This window comes from Clytia hemisphaerica, unplaced genomic scaffold, assembly GCF_902728285.1.
Source record: "Clytia hemisphaerica strain Z4C2 unplaced genomic scaffold, Clytia hemisphaerica genome assembly, whole genome shotgun sequence".
NCBI classification, from domain to species: Eukaryota; Metazoa; Cnidaria; class Hydrozoa; order Leptothecata; family Clytiidae; genus Clytia; species Clytia hemisphaerica.
The window spans coordinates 145,140-170,020 of NW_027104424.1; the positions used below are offsets into that span (position 1 = coordinate 145,140).

At 35.7% G+C, this 24,881-nt stretch overlaps 3 protein-coding genes across 3 annotated transcripts; 1 reads left to right on the plus strand and 2 right to left on the minus strand.

Annotated features, from left to right (window-relative positions):
* The first annotated feature begins 403 nt into the window (after positions 1–403).
* Positions 404–13,592, plus strand: LOC136820422 (uncharacterized). The gene is made up of 10 exons (XM_067076604.1): positions 404–2,140; positions 2,675–2,886; positions 3,506–3,643; positions 8,341–8,427; positions 9,284–9,380; positions 9,597–9,699; positions 10,176–10,243; positions 10,750–11,645; positions 12,455–12,599; positions 13,499–13,592. The coding sequence occupies exons 1-10, from the start codon at positions 454–456 to the stop codon at positions 13,549–13,551; spliced, it is 3,486 nt and encodes a 1,161-aa protein (XP_066932705.1). The 5' UTR covers positions 404–453; the 3' UTR covers positions 13,552–13,592.
* Positions 13,593–14,806: 1,214 nt separating this feature from the next.
* LOC136820424 (uncharacterized) lies at positions 14,807–16,988 on the minus strand. The gene is made up of 3 exons (XM_067076605.1): positions 16,898–16,988; positions 16,159–16,305; positions 14,807–15,835 (listed from the first exon to the last, which is right to left on the minus strand). Exons 1-3 carry the CDS (start codon positions 16,959–16,961, stop codon positions 14,817–14,819), a joined length of 1,230 nt encoding a protein of 409 aa, XP_066932706.1. The 5' UTR covers positions 16,962–16,988; the 3' UTR covers positions 14,807–14,816.
* A 715-nt stretch (positions 16,989–17,703) lies between these two features.
* Positions 17,704–23,086, minus strand: LOC136820417 (uncharacterized). The gene is made up of 8 exons (XM_067076601.1): positions 22,883–23,086; positions 22,305–22,427; positions 21,687–21,868; positions 21,284–21,454; positions 20,256–20,455; positions 19,631–19,731; positions 18,978–19,162; positions 17,704–18,305 (listed from the first exon to the last, which is right to left on the minus strand). The coding sequence occupies exons 1-8, from the start codon at positions 23,046–23,048 to the stop codon at positions 18,015–18,017; spliced, it is 1,419 nt and encodes a 472-aa protein (XP_066932702.1). The 5' UTR covers positions 23,049–23,086; the 3' UTR covers positions 17,704–18,014.
* Positions 23,087–24,881: the final 1,795 nt, after the last annotated feature.

A 24,881-nucleotide genomic window follows, 5' to 3' on the forward strand; every position in this document is an offset into this window, starting at 1 on the left:
GAATTGCTATTTTAGCACTTCAACTTTCTTTCATTGAATATTTCGATTTTGGAGGGGTTCGGTGGTTTCCAGGCTATATTCTAAGCCTTATTGGAGCAAATTTGAGCTTTTAAATTCTGAGATCCTAAGCTACTTAGTCTTAAGTCTCATGTTAAAACTGAGAGTTAAAACTTTACTTTCCAACTGTAGTTTAACGCACTTAAAAATCATTTGTGGTGTTTGAAATTTCGCAGTGAAATTCCCTTTGTCTCAAATGTTTTGTCCATGATTGTAGCAGCTGGTAATCCTGAAGAAATCAGCAAAATCTTAGTCTTGAAAGGGGAATCTTAGACGAAAGAGCGCTATATTCGTATATTGATCAAAAATACTGTAATTTTTGTTATGGTTTTCGTATTTTAGATGTAGCTGTCAACTGCAAGTAAAACCACTTTCGGTCAACCACAAAAAAAAATTATGAAAGATAAACCAAAGAAGGAGAAGCACAAGCCGCCGACACCCTCCGCCAAAACTAAAACTGCAGCCACAACGCCACCGCCTAAAACAATATCTAAACCCAAACGAAAACTCCCAGAAACACCTAATGTAAAACCGTTCACATCAGGGAAATCAGCGGCAGAGAAAGCGGGTATAATTGTCCCTAAGCAAAAGTCAAAGACGCCTAATCTCCCTCCGCCCCCACCCCCGATCGTTGAGAGTGCCGTCACTCTCGTAGATGACTATTACGATGGAGCTTTTTACGACACACCTGAGCAGAATAATAGTAACCATTACGATGATGTTTACGAGGGTCATGACGCTCCTTACGACGATGTTTATTACGAAATTAATGAGAATTATTACGACTTGCCGTATGAGGAGCATGGGGCCGAGAATGCAGCAAATGAGGCAAATAATTATGATGATTATGCTGATTACGAAGATTGGCACGAGTTGGAAGGCGCGGATATTGATCATTTTGAAGGAGCAGAAAATGAGGGAGAATATGATGCCTATGAAGGAAACTATGGAGATAATCCTTACGGAGATAACGATGTTTATGATAATTACGACTATGACGATGTTTATAGCGCTTATGGAGATAATGAGGGCCTTCCTGGTGTTAGTGTCCAGGATGATGTCTTTTATGATGAGATTTTAAACGAATCAGAGATTTACGGAGGTGCTGAAAATGTGGTTGATAAAGTCCTCCTACATGATGTTCACGAAGCTGTCAAACGTAAATCAGAAAATGTTTTGGTGTCTAGTGAGAAATCGAAAATCGGTAAGAATAAATCAGGCGTATCTCAACCGCCGACTGCAGAAAAAAAGAATCGAAAAATTTCAGTGGGCCCTGAACACTCTAATGCTATTTATGGTGGGATAAAGTTAAGAAAAACACCGGCTAAGTCACCGGCTAAGCAGAAAGAGGATGCGGAAACTATTGGCCGTCACCTTTCTAACAATCCCCGCTTCGCACAACAAAGAGAGAAAAGTGAGATCAAACACTTGGATGACTCTCCAGCACATCATCATCGCCAAAGTCGTACTCTTACGCAAAAGGAAACGACCCCTGGACACCGGCACCATCGCCGAAGTACGGCCTCTGGGGGTAAAAAACATGGCCACACAGACGAAAACGATAAGCCCTTTTTACACGGCGTTAAACTTAAGAAAGTGGAACATCATCATAAAGATCACGAACCACATCGTCATCAGAAAAAAGAAAAAGAAAAATCCACACACTCTATCTTCAAAGTACCTCTCCGCAAAGTGGTGGACGTTCCGCAAAAAGTGCAAAAAACTTTAGCGGTAGACACTGAAAAAGAATACCGCCCTTCTTGCCTGAAAAAGAACCCTCTTTTCGACCGTCAGGCACACCGCGCGTTCCGTTTAGCAGTTGGTCGTGTGCAAGAAGAGAATCGGCAATATACTAAGGAGTATGAACGCACTAATGATCAATTCATGGCTCTGGTTAAAGAACAAATTCAAAGACAGAGACATCATAAAACAAATACACAGCGTATTATGGATCGTTTTGAGCCACAAAAAGTTGATGTTTCAACTAAAATGATTGACGGACGGGTCGTTTTTTTCCGTACTACGCATACACAGACGAATAACCCCATAATGGTAGACAAAGCTTTAGATGCATCTAATCCAGGTACTTTATTGTTTTTTTTGCTTACAATATCGTGTATCCAAAAAGAGAGGTTTTCGATAATAATTTCACTTAAAACCTTTAGATTAGCGGTACAGAAGATGTTTATAAGTTTGTTTTTTTGATATTTCGGTACACAAAATAATTATCCAAACCGTGTGTACTGTTCTTAACTTGTTGAGTTTTTGAGTCATTTTTGAAAAAATTTTGCGATTTCCTAATAAAGTTGAGTATTTTAGAGTCCGTGAAGCCTTGAAATTTGTTAACTTAATATTTGGTCATCAAAGCCTGTGTTTCTATAATTTGTTCTTATAAAAAACTTTTATGGTCTATTTTTCGTTTTTGACACATTATCTGCTCAATAATAGATAATTGCTGTGCCCAATTCCCCTTGAGAAAGTAAACTGGTCAACTGTATAAAAAGGATAATCGCGGTGTTATGCATTTTGCAATCTTCTTGGCTACGCTACTATACTGGTGCGTAGAACGTCCCAAAAAGTTAAGACTCTAAAGTGACTCTTCGTTGTTTAATTTCAGATGCGATCGTCTACAGCAACATTGCAGAAATGTCCAAACCATTAGTTGAATACCAATCACGTCCGCCATTACCCATCCCGTCAACCGTTTCCTTGGAGTTGCTACAACAACAAAGTATTCCAGTAACCCTTGACAATGGTCATGTGGTGTCTAGGTTGTTGTATAGAGACGAATGCGATTCCATTATAAACGACATGGATAGTGATTACGAGGTATAACGTTTTTTCCTTAATCTTTTTTTTGGCCAATTTCAGGATTTCGTACTTTTTTATTTGTTAAAACCAACTTTTCATCAGTCCTCATCCTATCCTGATTTTCCATCATTTTAAATTGATTGCTGGGACGGGGCCAAAGTTCAAGTGAACGTTGATGCCAGAAATCTATACCAGTAGTCTGTTACCAGGGGTACCAGGGAGAACCGCCTGTTTCCTTTCAAGTGTACACACGCGTTTTTTTTTAAGAAACACACTTTTAAGAAACATGAGGCTCAGAATGCCTAAAAACTAAGAAACATCTAAGAAACATGCTGAGACTGAGAATGAGAAAAAAAACATTTTTGAATTCGGTTTTTTAAGAACCTTCCAATCAAAACAAATGCTTTTTTTTCTTTGCATAAAAAATAATCTGATTATGTCAAAAAGTTTAGAAACATGTAAGAAACATTGAGGCTGCTTGGTAAAACTAGTTTCTTAAAAAAACAAACATGTATATTATATAGTTTCTGGGGAATCTTAAGGCTTTTTTCGAGCTAAAAAATTGTTTTATAGAATTAATTTTGTCTACTTAATATTCTCTAATAAAATATTTTTGAATTGAATATTTCTTGCACAGTGTATGGCGATGAGTATTGCTCAACTATGGATAATAGATGGTTTGAAAGAAGACTGGAAACTAAAAATGACATGTGTTGTTTGTGTGGTCAAGAATTTTCGTGATAAAAATCATCTCATACATTTACTAGACTTACAGGTAAAAACTCTATTAAAATCTTATTGGCCGGGCAGAGGGGTTTTTCTAAGCACTTTGTGTCCGTATACCGGCTAAAATACTCAATCTAAGTTTTTGAAATTCAATCCAAAATAGAAAAGCTATTTTCTAGGAATTGAACTTGTTGGTTGTTTACAAACAAAAATAACTAATATTATCTACATATGGAAATATTTTTTCGGGAACTTTGCCCTCTGAACACCCATCAAACCCTCAGCTACTTCAATGTACAGCTTCGCTGAGCAAATTCCCTTTCAGCCATATCTGAAACTCTGCATTTACAAAAACGGCCCCATACCAGCTCCCGAGGGGGGATACTAGGAAGGGTTGCGAGCTGACGGGGGAGGTGCCGCCCGACTTTCGAACTTTGGACCCTTTCCGGGGCTAAAAAGGAGAAAACTAAGGAAAATTTTGGGAATTTTACGACCCTTAGCAGGACAAATTTGACCAATTTTGACCAAATTTCGATCTTTCAGGGGGTAAAAAGTTGAAATTTTCCTATTTTTCCATTACTCCGACCCTTAGTGGGACTGAGATTTGATTTTCTGAATTTTTCCGACCCTTAAAGGGACTTTGGAAGTCCAAAAAAGGTACCCTTAAGGGTGGCACATACCGTACCCTTCATTTGCCTAAGTACGCCCCCCCCCCGGGACCAGCTCAAAGTCCTCAAAGCAGTAGCGTAGACAAGAGGGGCGCAAAGTTTGTGTAGGAGAGCAGATTTTTATAACACAGTAATTATCTTTTTATAGTATAAAAAGGTCTCCGCTTTCGTGCAAAATGGGCAACAATTTCTTTCTTAACCTTTTTTGCCTGAAGAAAAGATTACGTCATTAAAAAGTTTCAGGCGAACAAAAAAAAATTGAAGGAAGTTCTACTTTTTTCATCCGTTACGTCAATTTCGACCAGTGATCTCCGATCTTTTACTTTATGTAGAGTTTTTACTATCGAAGTTACAGAAAGATTATCTCCGTAAGGTTAATTTTAAGAAAACCAATCTTTGTTGATTTTGGGTAATTTAATGAATCGTATAACGTTGTACTGTTTTAGATTATCTTTCCAACGGTATTCATGACGTAGTGTTTTATACGAAAGCACCCAAAATAGCCCAAGTGTTTGCCACTAGTTTTATTGCTAAAAATTCAAAATTATTGGCAAACTTATTAGTACTAGTATACGAAATAGAAATATTTAACGTATTCATTCTCCTATGATATTCAATCACTGGCGGATTTAAGATAATTCATGTTATCCCGCATCAGTAAGATTCTCGCGATTTCATTGGTCGAAAGACATCACGTGGAGGTGGGATATAAACCGTATCTGTCTTCCTCGCATTCGATTGAGAAAAAAAAGAAGACATTGCATATTGACGAAAGTTCTAGAGAACTTTTTATCAGTAAACAACCTCATACCAATCGACATAAGCCATGGCTCTGGTCCATGCTACACATACAACCACCCTACACTTCCAAATCAGTCATACATTGACCACATCTGCGTTTCGTCAAACTCCATAAACCAATTTTCAGACACAGTCATTTCTGATCCAAACTTTCTGAACATCAGTGACCATTTACCAGTATCGACAGTTTACAAAGCAATAACAAACTCAGAATCCATACCACAAGTCAAATACATCGAAGAAGATTTTGTACCAAGCTTCATGTGGAAAAATGAAACATTCTTAAAAAGATACAAGTCATTATTGAATTCTATGACTTTTCAGACACTTGAATCCGAAAACATGGACTCCATTGAAATCCTTCAGAATGCTTTAAAGTCATGTTCTCTGGAAGCCTATAACCAGCTCAAAAACGACTCAGATTTCCATTCGATCAACAGGAAGCCATGGTGGACGACAGAGCTGTCAAAATTCGAATGTTTTGTTTTGAAAAGACAAAATAAAACAAGTGGAAAACAGTGATTGAGAATGTTTGTGTCAATAGGATGCAGAAAATATTTAAGTTATTTTTATTTTTATTTTTGTTTGGTTGATATGGATTGAGCAAGACTTTCAATTGCGATGCAATAAAATGTCACTTTCACATATCCCGCTTTTACAGTTTGCTCTTTATTGTAAGTATCTGCTTGGAGAGTTTTGAAAAATTTTCGTGCTTTTGGAACACATGCAAAGGGACTTCAACGGGATAAATCCGTTGCACGGTCGTCTCGAGGTGGGATACGGGATATACAGGGATCAGTAAAAACCGTATTGGGACTCGGCAAGCCTCGCCACCAATACGGTTTTTACTGACCCTGTATATCCCGTATCCCACCTCGAGAAGACCGTGTAACTAGTAATATGCGTCACTGCAATGACTTCACGAAATTATGCAACTTTTCTGTTTTTGATCCACCCAATAGACCTGTTTCAATGTTTTGATTTTTCGCGTTTGTATGCGCATGCGCCAAAATAGTTACGGTTTTTCAGAGGCAGAAAACACGAAGCGCTCGCTGGAAAAAGACAGTTTTGATTTTATTATTCAAAATCTCTTTTTTTTTTTTTTTTTTTTTTTTTTTTTTTTTTCATCATTAATTTCTTGATCTCCAAAAGTATATTGGTTCTTCTTACAAGAAGTTGAAATATTTTATGTATATGTTATGTATATAAATGTATATAAAATTCTACGATTCAAACTGATACGAAGTGGACAGCTAAATCATTAAAGGAAGCTTAGTGGGCTGGTTGGCTACATAGTATAGAAATAGTAAATCAATGGGCAACCTAATATAGAAGACGCTGAAAAATAGGTTCGTCGGATAAGATGATATAGATAAAAAACACATAGGTCGAATTGTGTAGGTTGTCAAAGTCCTAGTTATGCAATGAAATAGTAAATATTAAATATTAGGGAGAAAAACTACTTATATGATAATATTTTAATATATTCATAGGAGATCAAACTGAGAAGAAAATTCGAATTTAGAATAGACTAGACGTAATAGCGCAACATCGAATTAACATCAAAACTAAAACCATTCGGTTAAATTTGTTAGATATTGTGATGGCAAAATGTTGTGGAATGGCTGCGGTAAAATAGAATATAGGTTCGGTCTCATTTAGGAATATAAAATGCTAGAACAATGTTTTTAGATAAAATAAAATAAATATTAACATAAAATAAATATATCAAAAGGGGAACGCTAGAATCGCTGGTGGGCTAGAAAACACAAGAAGAGTGAGTCCAAATATATAGCAAGTGATTGAAAATAAATGACCTTAGAAAATAGACTAGGCTGCAAATGCTAAAGACTACACGTAAGTATCAGATACTAGATCGACTGTGTTGATTAAGTTTGTGACTCGAGGTTGAATTGAATTAGCTTAGAGATTTGGCTAGCGCCCTATCAAATAAAAATTCCAGCATTTATCAGCAAAGCTTTTCCTTTTTGTCAATTCGTTTGATATCAACAGGCAAGTTGTTGAAGCATTTTGCGGCCTCATGTGCAAAGGTGCCAGTTAGACGAGATGTGTCCTCAATGTCATGTGCGACCAAATTACCATTTCGGAGCTCTCTGTCTGGATCCGGTTGTCTATTGAGTTTGAGGTATGACGGCCAGCTGGGGGTTGTGGAGAGCGCTATGGGCAATCTTGGCGATTGTTAGATCAACCATCTCAGAAACTGGTAACCATTCGAGATCGATTACGTCGCTGGTTCTGGCATAACGTTTGAGCACGAAGCCAGCGGCGGCGTTCTGGACTTTCTGAAGACGCTCAATCTGGGCTTTTGTAGCATCGGATAGTAAAGCGATGCCATATGTCAGTTTACTGAGAACCAGTGACTCCATAAGCATCTTGCGCTGCTGCCATGATGCGGTGTTCTTGAATCGTTTTAAGCAGCGTAACGTGGCAAAACAAGATCTCATAGTATGGTTGACATGTTCAGTCCAGTCTAGATGCTCATTAAATCTAACACCGAGAATTTTGAAATTTTTGACCTGTTCAATATCCTGTCCAGCGCTTTTGATAACCGTGACGAGTTCCGCGAGGGAATGGCGTTGTGCAAGTTGTCTGGTCGAAAAGATTGTCATTTTTGTCTTTTTTGTGTTTAGACAAAGATTGTTTTGCTCAGACCAAAGGTTGATGTTGTCTATTTCATTTTGGACCGATTCGATGGCGCTCTGCAGTTCTTGGATCTTTGTGTGTCGGAGTAGCGTAGTATCATCGGCATATAGCAGGTATGTGCTCGGACCGTTGGTGTTTATAGTGGTCACATACAAGTTGAACAAGATCGGGCCATTTCATGAAATTTTAGTATAAGAATCCTATATAGTTATTAGATAACATACTAAAATTTATATTCAAAATTCCTTCTAGATTCTGAGAAAATTGAAATAAACTGCGTGCCTCCAGTCTTTTTTGCCTCTGAAAGTCGGGCCGTTTTGCGGGTCGTAACGAGCCGATGTAAACATGTGACGTCACATGAAACGGGCCTATACGTCACTTTTTCTACTGTTTAAGTGACGTATTGGGTGGAAAATCTTAAAAGTTCTCAGAAGACTCTCCAGTGGTGCATATCATGGATAGAGCAAGAGCGTCGGAAACATGCGAAGGAGTGCAACGCTCGTTATAAGACAACGAAATTACAGTTACAAATCTCTTCCGACTGATAAGTTCGACATGGTCTAAAACAGCCTATGCCAATCCAGCTTTTGTCTTTCTTTTCCTTGTTTTTTAGACATTTGAGCAATTCTACTGTTTTGAAATCACAGTACTTTTGAGGTATAAATTGTTAACAGAAGCATTCCATTCATTCATGGACGCGGTAAGAGATATTTTGTTTTCGGAATCGTTATATTTGAGAACGAAGCTGGACAGCAACGTTTAAACAACGTCTTAATTAAGCTAGGCTTCTGCTCTTTCTCTGGCGAAAAGAGTTTCTTATAGCACTGATAATAGACATTTAGCGTTTTGAGCACTCTGGTGATAACAGCAGTTCTATACTCGCTTACCCGAGCCGCACTGATAAGTCGTTGGGTTGAAAAACACGTGTCTGCTGGTAGATAATTTATTAAAAACCTTATTAGATACTATTTTCCAAGTCTTTGGTGTTTTATTTGTTAGGTTTCACCGAGTATGTTTTTGATTTGTGTCTTTTTCACGGATTCTACACTCTCGAAATGCACATTGGTCACCCAACTCGATACATTTTTATTCCGACTCCCTCCTACTTGGGACAAGCTGGAGTTTTTGCAAGCTCTTATTTGATTTGGTTGGTCGTTAACATGTAATAAAAACAGTTTTATTACTTTTTCTAAAGAACGCGTCATCTCTATTAGTTCAAATGACCAATAAGTGAAGTTTCTTATAAAAACTCCAGCCTATCCCTCCTACACCTTCATGCTCCTACTTATCATTTTTTCGTTTCACCGGTGAGAAATAACAACAAAATTTTCAGACAAATAATGAAATTTTCTCCAATTGTTTAGAACATTGCTTGCCCTAATGGTAGCAATACTCGATGTAGGCCAATTTGTATTTCAAAGAAATTTTCTGTTTAAAAAAAGTTTTTCAATAGCCTTGAGTAGTGTTTAATGATTTTTGCTTGGCCGGGATCGAGAAACCAGGGTATATAAATGATCAAGGCTAGGTAATCAATTATCATCTTCTTATTATTTTAGAATGATCAACAATACGGTTTGATATTCGTTGATGTCGACGAAGGTCAATTTGTTGGGAAAGTAATTCGGAGAAGAGTCAAACTCTTAAATAAAAAGGGTATGTTTACCAAGATTTTTTTTTTCGCTTTTGGTAGTTTTCTTCAATTGCATTTTAAGCTCTCATCTAAATAACTGATCCGGCAAACAACTGACGATCGGCTAATTTGAAAATAAGCAATTATTACTGTCTGGTTATCTATTTGATTTTGCTGCTATTTAAATGTTTCTAAATTCGTTCGTTCGTTACTTAAATTCTACTTTTTTCGATCTTCAGACATAGCAAAAAGTGAACTAAAGAAGACAACATTTGCCATCGGTTTCATCAGCAAATTGAAAAACCGATTCAAAAAGAAAAAGAACGGCTCGACTGGCCCTCCGTAAGATTCTTTTTGTATCATTTTCTTTTGATTTTGGATTAGATATGTCTTTTAAATAGCCTTGCCAGGGCTTTGGGTCACTATATTTTTCAAAGATTTGGAGAATATTAATGGGTGTAAAAAACTGTTTCTTTGTACAGTAGAGTTTCCATAACTGAACATGTACGTACCCAAATTTGTTGAAGTTACGGAAGTTTGGAGTTATGTAGTTTAGTTTATAAGTCATTGTTAACTGAAGGGTTGAAAAAATTTGTTCGAGGTAAGGAAGTTTGGAGTTATGTAGTTTAGTTTATAAGTCATTGTTAACTGAAAGGACGAGAAAATTTGTTCGAGTTAAGGAGACATGCGAGTTATAGAGGTTCGAGTTGAAGAGACTCTACTGTATTATTAACATTCTGTTTCAAACGAGATGCACAATCATTTCGAGATAAGTTCATTGTTTTGTTTATTTCCACATGCACATCTTTATTTTACAGGATGAAGGTATTTCTTCCAAACATCAATTACACAGACCTGATGAAATCTTTGGACCATCCGCCCCCAGGTACAGTACCGAATTATGTATATAGTGCTCTGCGGTATATAAAAACTCGCTAGTGACAGTTGACATACGTTGTTTCAACGTCCATTTGACGTTTTTAAGGAAGTTTGGTGAATGGTGAAATAACGTTGTGGACAACAAAGACAACTAAACTTGTTTTTTTATAAGAACCAGTAAATTTTTACTGAGGCTCGGTTTTTCTTATTTTTTCGTGATGTTTTCTCTCTAATTTCTCTGAAAATGTTCTTAATATCTTTACTTTATGCACTTATTGACTTAAAAGGAGCTTAAATATCAGCATTTTTTGCCATTTCTGGAATCTAATTTTCCATTATTCTCAATTTGTTCTTTTGATCTTAGTTTCATGAGAAGAAAGACTTTGTTTATTTTATCTGAGGGAGGGGTCATTTTCAGCATTCTTTGGAGCTAGGACTTATATATATATGTTTCATTAAGATTATATTTCCGGAGTTAGGATTTAAAATTTTTCTTTCTTTTTTTATTTCTAGGGTCATCCAATCTTAGCATACCAGGATCTGCTTTCAATTCACATTATGCTTTACCAGCTCCACCAAGTGGTTTGCTAGATTTTGCACACTCGGATCACAATCATCCCCAACATCCATCTGAACTGGTGATTGAACCTGAACCTTCTGGAAGGAAGAAAAAGAAAAAGGGTGGCAGTGGAAAGAAGAATGTTGAATCTGATTTACCGCCTCCGCCATCTCAACCTCCACCCCCGCCACCTACGACCAAAATCACTAAACAAAAGTCTAAGTCTCCAAAGGCATCCAAAAAGCCGATCCCTCCTACTAAATCAGAGAAACCTAGGAAATCCTCTAAACTCGGGAAATCCTCTAAACCCGAGAAATCCTCTAAATCCGAAAAATTTTCTAAATCCGAGAAATCCTCTAAATCCGAGAAATTTTCTAAATCCGAAAAATTTTCTAAATCCGAGAAATCTTCTAAATCCGAGAAATCTTCTAAACCTTATTCAGCACCCCGACCATCAATAATCCCTCCGCCCCCACCGCCCCCTGCTGAATCATTATACTCACTATACTCCGCCCCACCGCCTCCTGCTGAATCGTTATACTCACTATACTCCGCCCAACCTCCAACCTCTGAATACTCCTGCCAATCACTGCCTCCCCCAGCACCCCCGCCACCACCACCACCACCTCCGCCTCCACCACTGCCACCTCCTGCCACCGCCGCCAAGAGTACCAAGAGTACTAAGAAACCTGCTGCGAAGGTAGAAAGATACTCACTCATGCAAAGTATTCAGAAAGGCAAAACTCTGAAGAAGGTACCAGCTTCAGCAGCAGGAGCTACTAAGAAAGCAGACAAGGGCGATAGATACTCACTTCTTCAAAGTATTCGGAAAGGCAAAAAACTCAGAAAGGTAATTCCACTGTTCTTAAAAAAGCACTTAGAAATACTTTATATAAGAATGAAACACAAAAAATTGAATATGTTTCAAGAATTTGCTAATGTAATTCAGAACTGGGGATTGATTATCAATATGGAAATCCCAAGCCTCTCAAATGTAGTGATACAATTGACTTTCTCCTATTCGATCTTCAATTGCCCAAAAAATTTATTCGAATTAGAGAAAGATTCGAATTAGAGAGAGTAAACTGTACTAAGAACCATTAAATTTAAATATCACAAGTATTATATTAATAACCGTCAGCCGTGCAAAATTATTCGAATCTGATTGGTTTAGAGGAGTACGATTAATCGTTAATTGCACTATTACCACTTTTTGCACTCTTCGGTGGGGGACACTTTTGTCCCCTTAGAAAATTTTCCCTTTTTCTAAATAAACTATGATTTACTAATGATTATTTACTGACAATTACCTCGGAATCGTATGTTTTGTCGTGCAATCCAAACCATACGATTACTAGTACTAATAGCCAAGATTTAGAAATGCTATGGTTTATTAGCGACCGTAGCATGAAGGTAGAGCATCCAGCTACAACAAGCAAGGTTGTTGGTTGGTTGGTTTGATCCCCAGCCGGGTCATACTAAAGATTCACAAAATGGTAGTTGATGCCTCTCTGATTGATGCTCAGCAATTAAGTGAAGGATCAAGGGTAAGTGACGCACTCCAGAGAAAAAAGTAGCGCCTTCCCCTAAAAGATGAGTCTTTGGGTCGCCCCGACTGCGGTCGCTGATTTACTACTCACTTTACTATTTCTTTTTCAGACGCCAATACAAGAACGTGTCCGTCAACTGAATTTATCGAAACAAGTCGAAGGAACTTTAGCGAAAGTGAAAACCATGAGAGAAGATGGTGCCTTCCTTCGAAGCAAAATCGCCGGTATGAGAGAACATACCATCGTTACTTCAGGTAAGATTAGCTACAGTTGACGCTCTCTAATTCGATTTTCAACGGGGATTGGGTTTTCATCGAATAATGGGAACGTCTCGAATAGTACGGGGGCCGTTTATGAGAATTTCTTTTTGACGGTGACTTTCAATGTGATCGAATAATGGAGCACATCGAATAGTACGGGGTCGTTTATGAGAATTTCTTGTTGACGGTGACTTTCAATGTGATCGAGTAACGGAGCGCGTCGAATAGCAGAACGTCGAATTAGAGAACATCAAGTGAAGCTTACATAATAATACTCTTCTTGTGCCTCTTGACAAAGAATCATATAGTTTCATAGAAAATCTAGAAACTAGAAGCATTCATGACATAAATACTTGGTCATAATCTATCATAATATCGCTGATACGCCATGACTCTGATTGTCGTGAGAACAGGGTCAACAGTGTTTAGTATGCACGATGATTTCCGTATCCTAGAATAGTTAACTTTCCCGGGTATAGGGAAGGGCATTTCATAACACCACCAGCTTTTTTTAAAGATTTTTGCTACTCACAAAATTAGTGTGTTTGGACGAAAATAAAAAAATGTAGTGTTTCCGGAAACCGGCCGGGTTAAAAAAAACAAATTTTCTGACCCGGCCGTAGACTTTCGTTAGTAGTTGATACATTAGTATTCAGGGCTTACTTCATGTTTGTACATAAAAGTTATCTTTAAAGTTCTATTTTAATGATATTAACTTATCAAAAATAGCAAAAAAAACATTTTCCGGCCGGCTGCATGAGAGCTTTTTTCCTTCACCCGCATTCCGGAAACACTATATTTTTTTATTTTCGCCTTGGTAAGTGTTTTAAATTCCCTTAATATCTTGCTCCATATAAAGATTGCGTAACTTTTGTTTTTGTTTATGTTTTCAGATGAAGAAGATGAAGATAGCGATTGGTCTGATGACGATTGGGAACGGAAATAGACAATGGAAACGGAAACAGAAAATGGAAACGGAAAAAGAAATGTAGAAATATGTAAATAATGTGTAAAAATATGCAATTATTTTAAGAGTATTTATTGAAATAATGTTTTATAGTATCTTTGTTTTTAAAAATATATTTTATAATTAAATGTAGAAAAGTGTTGAGCATTTACATACTCGTCAAAAGAAAACTAAATACTATTAATTACTCTCGGGTACCTAATAGCCGCCCCCTCCCCGCTATTAGATATTAGTTTGTAGGTATTCCTCCCTCTATTTTGGACCCTGTATGTTCGTTCGTTACTGCGTGCGTTTAGGAACTCTAGTCTCAAATTAACGACAATTAATGATCTCTTGATTGTATTACAACTTAAAAAAAGTAATTTTTTGCGAGGACAATTTTTCTTGTTGAGACAATGAGTGAAGATTATCTTTGTAAGATTTTACTATTTTGTTGCAGGTTTTTTCCCGTGTCAGACGATCACGGCTTTTTCTTCGACACAGTTCAGAGTGATAAACGCTTTTTTGTAATAAGAACTTGTAAATTTTAGCTCAGACCGGGCTGTTCTTAATTTTTTGAAATTTCCAAGCTTAAATGTTCATACGATGTTCTCAATACCCTTAGTTTCCTTATTAAAGAAATTAAAGGGCTTAAAATCTGTTAAAATCAGTACTTTCTAAAGCTAAATTTCTGAAATCCGAGGCTTTTGGATTGTTCTTTTGTTGATTTGTTCTTAGGTTTTGGTCATTTTTCAGCCTCCTGTTCTTATAAAATTGTTCTTATAAAATTGTTCTTGTAAAAAAGCGATAGGGATCGGCTATGTAGGGTCATGAAATATTTTCAGATGATAGATTTCAGGAAATAGTCAAATGTACAAGTACAGTTTAAATTTTTAACCACCACAGTTTTATTCTTTCAAAGTAATAAAAATTTTATATCAATTCTTGATATGCGCAAGTCATTTGGCTTGAATTGTAGTGTTTAACCTACTCAGTCATTTTTGCTTGGTTGGGTTTTTAACCTACCCTACAGCCTTTAGAACAAGTAAAAACTGCTCAAATTGGGCTTTAATTTTGGTGTTTAGCCTATCAAGCAGCCAAACGTGGTCAGTTATTTTATTAGCGGAAACACCCGAAGAAAGCTTGGGTTTGACAGCCCTATCTGTACGAAAAATAGTAAGACGATGATAAAAATCCGGGTGCTTTCGTTATATATGAAATATATGACGTCATCTTGACTTACGCATATCAAGAATAAGTTTTTTTTAGTGGTTTTCTCTCTTATGTTCCGGATTTGAATGCTTCTTTTCCGCTGACACCGCCGCACGGTTCTGATTTTCTGTTTTTCTGTCTTCTGTTTTTTTAAGAGGAGCAGGATTAGGGTTTAAGATCTTCTTGGAAACTTTATCTTTGACTTTATCTGCAATAATTTTTGCTATTTTCTTGAGATCTTGTTTTCCTGTTTGTGGAGACGTACCCAAAGCTGGACCAGCTTGCTGGATAGGTGCCGGAGCTGGAGCCGGGCCAGGGGCTGGGTTGGAAACTTGAACCGGTGCTTGAACAGGGGCAGGTTGAACTGGGACCGTCTGAGGCTGTGCAATGACAGGTGCTGGATTCTGCTGTGAAGCTGGGGGTGGAGCTGGGACAGGTGGTAGCTGGTTTCCGCTGTTTGGTACAGGTGAATTTGTGTTTGGTGGACCATTGCTTGACGGTTGATTTGGTACAGGGGCGTTATTGTTTCCATTGCTTGGTGTATGTTGCATTGTATTTAATGGTGGTTGATTCGGTTTATTATTAGCCTGTGAAATTTGTTGAGGTTCTTGTGGGTTGAGATTCAGGCTAGGTTTCAAACTTTGTTGTTTGGATTGAATGAATTTGTTGGCAGCGTTTGGGTCATTGATGTTGTAATTATCTTTAGAATCATAGAATATGTTGATATTGTAGTTGTTTTTGTTTTGAGGATCTTTTGGACTCTCGTCTACCTCTTGTGGAGTGATTGCGGGAACGTCAGTTTGAGGGGGAGGAGGAAGGAGTGGAGCTACCTGCTCTGTAACTGGTGGTTCTACGGGTAGAGTTTCAGATGGTGCCTCCGGAGTCACTGGTATAATTGGAGTAGTGACTGGATAGATATCATCATTACCATCTTGGCTTGGTGGTGGTGGTGTAGTAGAGGTTGTACTGGTTGTAGTAGTAGTTGTTGTGGAAGTTTCTGTAGGTGATTCAGTTGTTGTTGGTGGTACAGAAGTAGGTGGATTGTAATAAACTGGAGTTGAAGGTTGCTGTCCTATTGTTAAAGAATCAACATCGAAACATGTGTTATTTGATAGTAATTCCAACCGACACAGTTTACCGTGAAGGAAGTGTCAATGAAATGCCCAAATAAGGTAATATTTGAGAAAACAATGTTGTGTGTCAGCTCTCAAAAATCAAATTTGCAAAAGTAGTTCCGGATACATCTCTCTCACTCTTTTAACTAAGTTTAGAAAGCTTTTCCAGTGCAAAAGGTCGACACTTTCCCCTTTTTCCCTCACTATGCAAACTCATGTTCACAAAGTGCGTGCATAATGCATGAGACACCTAAAAGATTAAAATTTATACACAACCTACCACAAGGCTCAACGGTAGTGCAACAAGAACAGGTCTGTGGGCAATACCATCGTTTTGTGTCCTGTTCATCACACAGTCCATCATTTGCAAATTTCGGGCACCTTTCCGATTTGTCTTCACATTTTTTATCAAATGTTTGTGTATTTGCTAAAAAATAAAAACAATGTCCGTATTAGAATCACGCATAGGCTCATGTCGAGGATATTTTGAAAATCTTCAGTTTTTGGGAAAAACTTCTAAAGAAAAATTTTAACTTTCTTAGAACTCCTAGAACCCTTTTATTTTTCAAAGTGCAAGTGACAGAGATAAGGGCATTTTAACAGTCTATTGTATATTATTTAGTTTTGAACTGTTTCGCCCCCTACCATTTTGATGATATGTGTTTATCAATTACCCTTAGAATCTACAAAGTTTACAACTTAGCGTATAGGATTGAAGCCTTTATGCAGGGGCGACAGATACACCCCTGTGTCACAAACCCACTGGGACTCCAGCCCCACTGGAAAATTTGGCCCCGGTAAGAAAATACCCTAAAATTACAGCCCCACTAAGAAATTAACTTTTATTCTATCCCGTGCGATATTCAATGTTTAAAAATTACACTTCAAAACCATCCCCATTGAATTTATTAACCTTTGAACAATAGAATTTCTATTTGGATTTCAATGGGAATTTTTATCCCCGTTGAGAAAAAAGTCCCACCGGGGCTGTGAGACAGGGTTGTACAAATTGTTCTTACCATGTTTCAACAAGCAGAATAAGAACAAAAGTAGAATCATCCATTCACAATATTTAACACTCATTATTCTCCACTATTTCGCGAATACAAGAATACATCAAAAAAAAAGTTCAGTAATTTTCTGAGATAGAAAGCATAAATACAGCTCCAAAGCATTTATTTTGAAATACACCCAAACAAAACAAATATAACTAAAATGTTGTTTTGTAAAATTTCCCATTCTTATGAAAACAATACTCTAAAACATTGAGCATAATTTTCATAACTTCCTACTTCCTTGTCGAATAAAACGTGTATTGGATTATCAAGGAGCTTTTTTCAGTTTTGATCTTTATATTACTACAAAAAATTGATTTATTAGAAAAATAATGCGTAAAAAATTAAAAATTTTTTTAATTGTTTAAAAAAATATTTATGAAAATTTACAAAATCCTATTAAAGTATGTACATAGTTAAAAAGATTCGAAGAAAAACACTTGTTTGTCCGACGAAAGTTTCCTTTCATTATATAATACTACCTCCCTCTGATTGGCAATCTTTGAACTAAAAGGCCTCGTTAAATTTTTAAATTCTCTTATTCTGAAATATTTCGATATATAAATTGTCATTACACATTACAAAAATTTCGGCTTCACTTAGAATTATCTTATATTATACGTTTTTTTTTATAAGAACGGCAAAAATTTTCCAAGCCTTCGGATGTTCTTAACTTTTTGATATTGAAGCCTAAAAATGTTCTTAAAATGTTCTTATTTTCAGCATTTTTTGAGCATTTTGATGTAATTTCTTAAGGAATTGCATGTTTTTAAGTCTTCAAAGCCTTAGTATGTTCTTAAATTTTCGGGCCTCGAAGCCTTATGTTCTTATATAGTTTTTTCTTATAAAAAAAACGTGTACATGGTTCTGGTTAAAATTGAACAGCTCAATGAGCAATCTGATGATTTACAGTAATTTCATTTATCGCATTCAAAAATATTAATGTCCAAATATACAATAAAGCTTTCCACATTTTGGGCCATCCCTTTCCCCCCCCAGCGGTTTGCGTGAATGCGTGGATGTGCATTTTCGGTTTTGCGTGAATTGAGGGTCGGCTGGGGGGGGGCTCTTTCACAGGTGCTCATAACTCTTTATTCTTCAGTTTCATTTCCTCAAGATCATTAAGTGACATTTTTGTCATCAATTGTGGTTTATTCATCACACAACCTCTATCCTCAAAATGTTGACAATAGTCTAAAACATAACGAATATAATCTGTTTCTGTGGGTGTTTTATCTTCTTCATAATGACATGGATTTTTAAGATTTGTTCGATCAAAGTCACAGCGTTCGTTCTGTTTATCTTTTTCCATCAAAACAAGTTTTTCCCGGATTTCAGTTGGTGTTAAATGACGATTCTTCTCAAAGATTTCCTGAAAATCCAAGAGACAAAATCCTTAAGAATTATCTATAATATTAGCCCGCCGAGCATCAAGAATTACCTAGTGTTAAAAGTTCTTCCATCACATACATGTTTTTTTTATAAGCATTGCACTTATAAGCATATCTAGGCTCAGATATGGGGAATAATTAAGCATCTGGCAAGCATTACTTGAGCCTACGAAAAATGTTTTTTTCCTGATTTTGGCTTTTTTTGGCTGGAATTTTACGGATTTTCAGTATTTCCCTAAATTTATGCTTTAGATTTAAACATCCCCTCAAGCATTTTTCAGCCTTATTAAGCTTTCGACCTAAGCATCTCTGAGCCTGTTTTCGGATTTTTGCACGCTTATTAAAAAAAAAACATGTATGCGGATTTCCGTCTTAGTTAAGTTTATAATGAGGTTTTCCGTCTCAAAAATTTGCCTAATTCACCAAAATTTCAAGAATATCTGCTAATTTGCTGTGCAAAACCCATTTTCCGTCTCAGACCAAGGATATATAAGACTTTTCAGAGGAAAAATATTGCTTTGACCACTGAAAAAAAATAAGTTTTTTTCGGGCTCGACCGAGCCTAAAATTTTGCAAATCAAACTAAAAATCATTTTTAGTCAAATTCTGATCTTTGCCAACTATTACTTTTCATTTCTGGAATCTCAGACTACCTCTTCAAAGTCTCCGCCGTCACCTAGCGTTGTCGGTGCATTCGGATCTTTGTCCGTTTCCCATTCATAATGGCTCATTCTGACGTCTTGTTCTTGACAGCGAATTCGGACAATCGATTCGGACACATTTTGAACCCAATTCTCATAATCGATGAGTGCGTCTGCATATGAAAAGCCTTTTTCGTCTGAAAATATCAAAAATAATTTTGAAAACAACTTTGTCTCAGGGTTCTCGGCTAGAAAACAGGGCATTATATGACCACTGATAAATTTTGGCAAAATGATTTTCAAAGATCAGCTCGAAACTGATTTTCACATTGGGCGAAATAAAGAGATTTCCAATTCTGGAAATATCTTGAAAATGTGATATTTCCATGAACATTAGTAAATATGGAAATATGACTTTTCTATATTTCCAAAGTTTAGGAAATATCATATTTCATGATATTTCCAGGATTGAAACATCATATTTTCTAAATATTTCTAACTTTTGGAAATATCATACTGTATTTCCAAAATATCATACTGTATTTCCAAAATATCATATTTTTAAGATATTTTCAGGATTGGAAATCTCTTATTTCGCCCAGTATCAATTTATGCGAAATATAACTTATTTTTGCAAACTTAGTTCCCTTAAAGTATTGATTTACCATTGGACATGGGTCCAGATAGAGACGGGTTTTGGTCTTTGACTTTCCTCCAAAAAGGTTTTGACTTCCACCACAAAGAGACTGCTTGCTGACGTTCCTTCCTAGAGCAGAATGAGAAATAAAGTTATTGCCTAAATTGCATGAAACGTCTGCAACGTTCACAAAATTCACCGTAACTTTTAGGTTAAAATACGATAATATCTAACAATAGACGGTGAAAAGCTATTTCGAAACCTTGTAAAGTGATTTGGGGTATGTTTTAGATTGAAGGACGTGAAAAAGTTATATTTTTAGGTCTCAGTATTTGGTTAAAATACCAGATAGTAAAATAAGTAAGAGTCAACGAATTGCAATGATATTTCTCGCGAAAGAGTTATTGAAGACCTTGAAAGTTTTTTTTTTGGCAAATCCGCGAAACATGAACATTCTCATGATTTAAAAATCACCTATAAAATTGGTCTTTTTAGGGCAAAATAGGTCAAATTTTAAACAGAAATTCCTCTCCGCCGCGAAATTAAATTCCGCGAAAATTTCTTCCCTAAAGGTGAAGCAAACTTTTCAAAAAATTCTAAGCGACCCCATGGCCTACCCGAAAAGTGGATTTGCTAATGGAAAAAATTTGTACCTCGAATAGACTTGATGCCACCACATTTGTGGAATGTAAACACAATCACCTTCTTCAACTGATGCTTCATAGTAAGGAACATTCATCACTTTCGGAAATCTCTCCAAGTCAACTGCACTGGCATTCAAGTCTAGAACGCCCATTCTACGTGCACCGTTCGCGTAAAGATCGTGGCTGTACAAAGGTGATACTAAAATGACCTGTAATAAAACGTATCAGTTGATTAAATTTTCGCCATTCTGGACATGACACTTTTTTTATAAGAGCATCCAAAACTTTTGAAGCCTTTGGATGTTCTTAACTTTTTAAGTTTTATGCCAAAACATGGTTTTATTTTCACCATTTTCACCATTTGTTGTATATTTTTGTCCATAAAGCCTTAAAATATTCTTAATGTGTTCTTAATATTTTATTGAAGACAGGTTTATAAGGCATTGTTAACTGAAGCGAATAGCTATCTTGTTCGAGTTTAAGGGGCATTCGAATTATTATTGAGGTTCGTGTCATGGAGACTCAAATGTATCTAGTTCGAACATTAAGGAACATCAAGGGGTTAATTGAAAATACAGTTTCTTCTTACCCCTAAGTTTCTTAAGTTTATGAAAATTTTTACTTTATCGTCGATATAGCGAAACTCCGTTGTACAATCATGGTCGAAATCTATTGAGAATTAAGCTTATTTCCTCGTTTTTCGAAATTTGGAATTCGGGCGAGAAAGTCGATTTTGGGCCATCTCTTAAATTTAATCGCATATTTCAATTTGGCTCAGGTTTATAGACTTCCAGGCTATATTATGATCCTTATTAGATCATTTTTGAACTTTTGGATCCTCAGTTCAAGTCTTAAAGTCTCATGTTAAAACTCAGAGTTAACTCTACGCTTCCAACGTACTTTAGAGCACTTACAAATCGATTGTGGTTTCAAAACTTCGCAGTGAATTTCCCTTTTTCTCAAATATTACGCCCATGATTGTAAGTACTACTGATTCTTTTTATCAATACTAAATCTTACAAAAATACTATAAATACCTTTTTATGACCTGTGACGACGCATAGTAGATTTTCATCTGTGTCAACATGTAACGTTGACATCGTTTTACCGTTCGAATGCCAATAATAAGAAACAAAGAAAAAGCGATCCATTTCTTCACAACGTAAACAATGGGGTAATACAATGTCTTCTCTCATCTCTGGTAAGACCTGGAGATATTTAAATATGTTGGAATTACAAAATCACACATAAAACTGATATAACCATTTCTCGATTCTTGTATACAGATAACAAATGATATCAATGATATGATCTTGTACAGCTGATGATTGTATTAACATGAAACTTAAAGTACTGTGAAGCAAATTGTGTATTTTTTCTGAAAACAAATAACAAATGATATAGCATTTTCTATTTTTAATGAATATTCCATGTAACTACCTCACCGACCATATAAATATTTGAATCTTTATAAACGTTCAGAAAATCTTTGAATGTTCTTGATGTTGGAAGATCGTATTTATCATCATCTTTTGTTTCCATGTTCATTTCATTATCGCCATAATGATCCCTCAAATATTCATCATTCCATTTTGTATAAGCTGGCCAGTTTTTTGTTACTCCTGAATAAAGTTTATGGAAATTCAAATAAATTGACGCGTATTTAAAAAATTACCAATGGGCTTTTCCAGAAAAAAATTGAATATGGGGGGGGGGGGTGGAGGATATAACAATTTTCAGTGATTTACCCCCTGGACAAAGTACCCCTGGACAGAGCAAATAATAATTAAGGTAAATTTTGATAATTTTTCGCTAACCCCGGACAATATACCACCCCCATGCACGGACATTTTCTGGAAGAGCCCAATATGAAAGAACTTTTTCAAACAACCTTGGCTCAAGATGCCCTAAAATTTCACCTGATAACATTTTGTCAAGTGAAGAAAAATACCCTTAAACATGCAAACGATTTTAGCTTAAATTCACTCAAATATGGCAAGATTTCCTCTATTTAGAAAAATCATGTAATGATAAATAAATAAATAAATAAATAAATACCTTTAAATAGAACAGGCTTGTGTTTGATAACAAAATTCATATAGAAATCTTCGGGCGAAATCATATATTTCAACTTTTCAACCTTTGTTGCAGGTCTGTGAGAACCAAACGGTTTTAAGTGACCTGGTCAAAAAAAAAAATTTATAAAGGGACAGTAAAGGGATAGTGAGAGCTGATGGGACTAGTTTTTTAATTCAAATTAGAAATATTTGTAATACAGAGATTTAAATTAGAGTTACTTGACTCTACATAAAAAGGTTAAACTTCTTAAACTTACATAAAAAACTTCTTAAACTTCAAAGAGCACGGGCAGGCTTCAATTTCATACATATATAACGTAACGTAAGAATAGACCTTTTGCTAGTCAAGACGTCATTTTGAATATTAAAAACTCTAGAATCAAAATATTGATAAGAAATAAATTAGTGCACGTAAAAATGATAATATAAAGATAAATGAAAGCAACAACATGATAATAAAAATGATAATTCATTAATGTGTCATTGTTCTAATGCTGGAGTTTTTAATTATTCAACATGAAATCCTGAATGGCTAAAGATTTATTAAATGCAACAAACCATTTAAGAACATCCCCTGGCTGGAGAAGTCTGAATTGATATCTGCACGTGAAGACTGCAAACTTGGACAAAATTCTTGATTGAGATTACCAAAGCCAATCATAAGAAAGCATATAGTTATACCAATTATAAGTTTTGGAAAGATTTTCATTTTCATATTTAGCATTTAGTATAATCTAACAAAATTGAAAATTATTGTTTCTATATCATGAGAATTATTTTAAATATTGTAGTGGGGTGTTTAGCATAATTTACGGGAAAACAATATGATCTAGCTGAAACTTTCTCCAGACCTTCTCTATAGGATGCTTATACCTCAGGAAAAATTCCCCTAAAATCCCACTGGTGGAACATCCCTTTTTTGGGACATTTCTATTTTCCCCAGGCAAAATCCTAAGGGCGAAATTTTTTGAAAATTTCAAACTTATTTCCAGACAATATCAAGTATACCATTCGAAAGCTCTCGAAAAACTATATAGAAGACTTTTAAACAGGTATAGCCGATTTCATTGCCTAACTCAAGATAATTCACGCAGAAGATGCTATTTATGGTCGATTTTGACCAAAGTGTGGCGAAAAGTGGAACTTGCGGATGAAATATCTCGAGTTAAATAAGGAAATCAGCTATAACCGTTTAAAAGTCTTCTATATAGTTTTTCGAGAGCTTTCGAATGATATACATGATATTGTCTGGAAATAAGTTTGAAATTTTCAAAAAATTTCGCCCTTAGGATTTTGCCTGGGGAAAATAGAAATGTCCCAAAAAAGGGATGTTCCACCAGTGGGATTTTAGGGGAATTTTTCCTGAGGTATAAGCATCCTATAGAGAAGGTCTGGAGAAAGTTTCAGCTAGATCTTATTTTTTTCCTACAAACAGCCTGTATTTTTGTAACACGACCACACTATTGTATATTCAACACCAAACACCACACTCAACACAGCAAAAAAAAAGCTACCTATCTGAATTTCAAACTATTTTGAGTGTATAGGGTACTGTAACAAAGAAAAGTCAAAATATAGGATCCAAAAATAATAGAATAGTTTGAATTTTTATTGCCATTACAGTATCAATTTTTATGTCTTTTAATTTTTTTATTACAGTAGTTGCAGTAATTATTCCTGATTATTCTAATCCAATCAAATTTTCGTGTGACTAATTTTTGTGTCTTTTAAAATTACAAATTATTACTATATATTTATTAAAATTAAGTGTTAGATGATCATAGGTGTTTAAAGACAAAGGTATGTACAAAAAAGGAACTAAGTTTCAAGCAGAAATAAATAATTGCACTTAATTAATCATATTTTTCAACTGATGATATGTTTCTGTAGATAAGGTTATAATAAACAAAGACCCTTTTTTTGAAAATTAATGTATTTTATCTTTTTTAACCATCATGCTGTCATGTTAGACGAACCAAAAAAATATTTAATTTCCTGTTGACCAAGTAACAAAAAAAGAACTTAGTCAGCTTCAAGCTTCAAAAAATCTATTTTATCAAATTTCGATCCCACTTTTGAATTGAATTGAATTGAATATATTTTCGCTGCAACACAGCAGGATAACCCCTTACAAAAAAAAAATAGATTTCTCTAATACAATGGGGAACCTAGAAGAAACTGAAAAATTATTACAGAACTAAAGAACAAATGAATAAACGATTATCATAATATTAATAGTGACACAAAATAATGAATATAAGAAATATTTTTACTTTTATTTTATGAAAATTTCTTTGAGTAGTTTTATCTATAAAGTTCTTCCTGTTACACGACCCACCCCCTCCCACCCTGGGAAAACACACTAAGCTCATGCACACACAATTACGCACACACACACACACAAAGATTATTCGTTTTCAGCTTTGTATTTGTCTAAATAGAATTTTGTAGCTAAAGATTTTAGTTCATCAGTATCAAGGTTGTGAAAATCAGTGTCAGGATGATTTATTAGTAACTCATTCCATTGTTTTGACGAAAGACGAGAGAAAGAGTTAAG

What these genes read in the sequence shown, in the direction of transcription:
- LOC136820422 (XM_067076604.1), top strand. Translation starts at nt 454, where the DNA reads ATGAAAGATAAACCAAAGAAGGAGAAGCACAAGCCGCCGACACCCTCC. An exon ending in TCCATTCATTCATGGACGCG is followed by an intron (nt 8,428 to 9,283) that starts GTAAGAGATATT and finishes TTATTATTTTAG; the next exon opens with AATGATCAACAATACGGTTT. An exon ending in AACGGCTCGACTGGCCCTCC is followed by an intron (nt 9,700 to 10,175) that starts GTAAGATTCTTT and finishes TTTATTTTACAG; the next exon opens with GATGAAGGTATTTCTTCCAA.
- LOC136820424 (XM_067076605.1), bottom strand. Translation starts at nt 16,961, where the DNA reads ATGAGTGTTAAATATTGTGAATGGATGATTCTACTTTTGTTCTTATTC. An exon ending in ATTCTGCTTGTTGAAACATG is followed by an intron (nt 16,306 to 16,897) that starts GTAAGAACAATT and finishes TTTATTTTTTAG; the next exon opens with CAAATACACAAACATTTGAT. An exon ending in CACTACCGTTGAGCCTTGTG is followed by an intron (nt 15,836 to 16,158) that starts GTAGGTTGTGTA and finishes CTTTAACAATAG; the next exon opens with GACAGCAACCTTCAACTCCA.
- LOC136820417 (XM_067076601.1), bottom strand. Translation starts at nt 23,048, where the DNA reads ATGCTAAATATGAAAATGAAAATCTTTCCAAAACTTATAATTGGTATA. An exon ending in CCAGGGGATGTTCTTAAATG is followed by an intron (nt 22,428 to 22,882) that starts GTTTGTTGCATT and finishes TTTTTTGACCAG; the next exon opens with GTCACTTAAAACCGTTTGGT. An exon ending in ATATTTATATGGTCGGTGAG is followed by an intron (nt 21,455 to 21,686) that starts GTAGTTACATGG and finishes AAATATCTCCAG; the next exon opens with GTCTTACCAGAGATGAGAGA.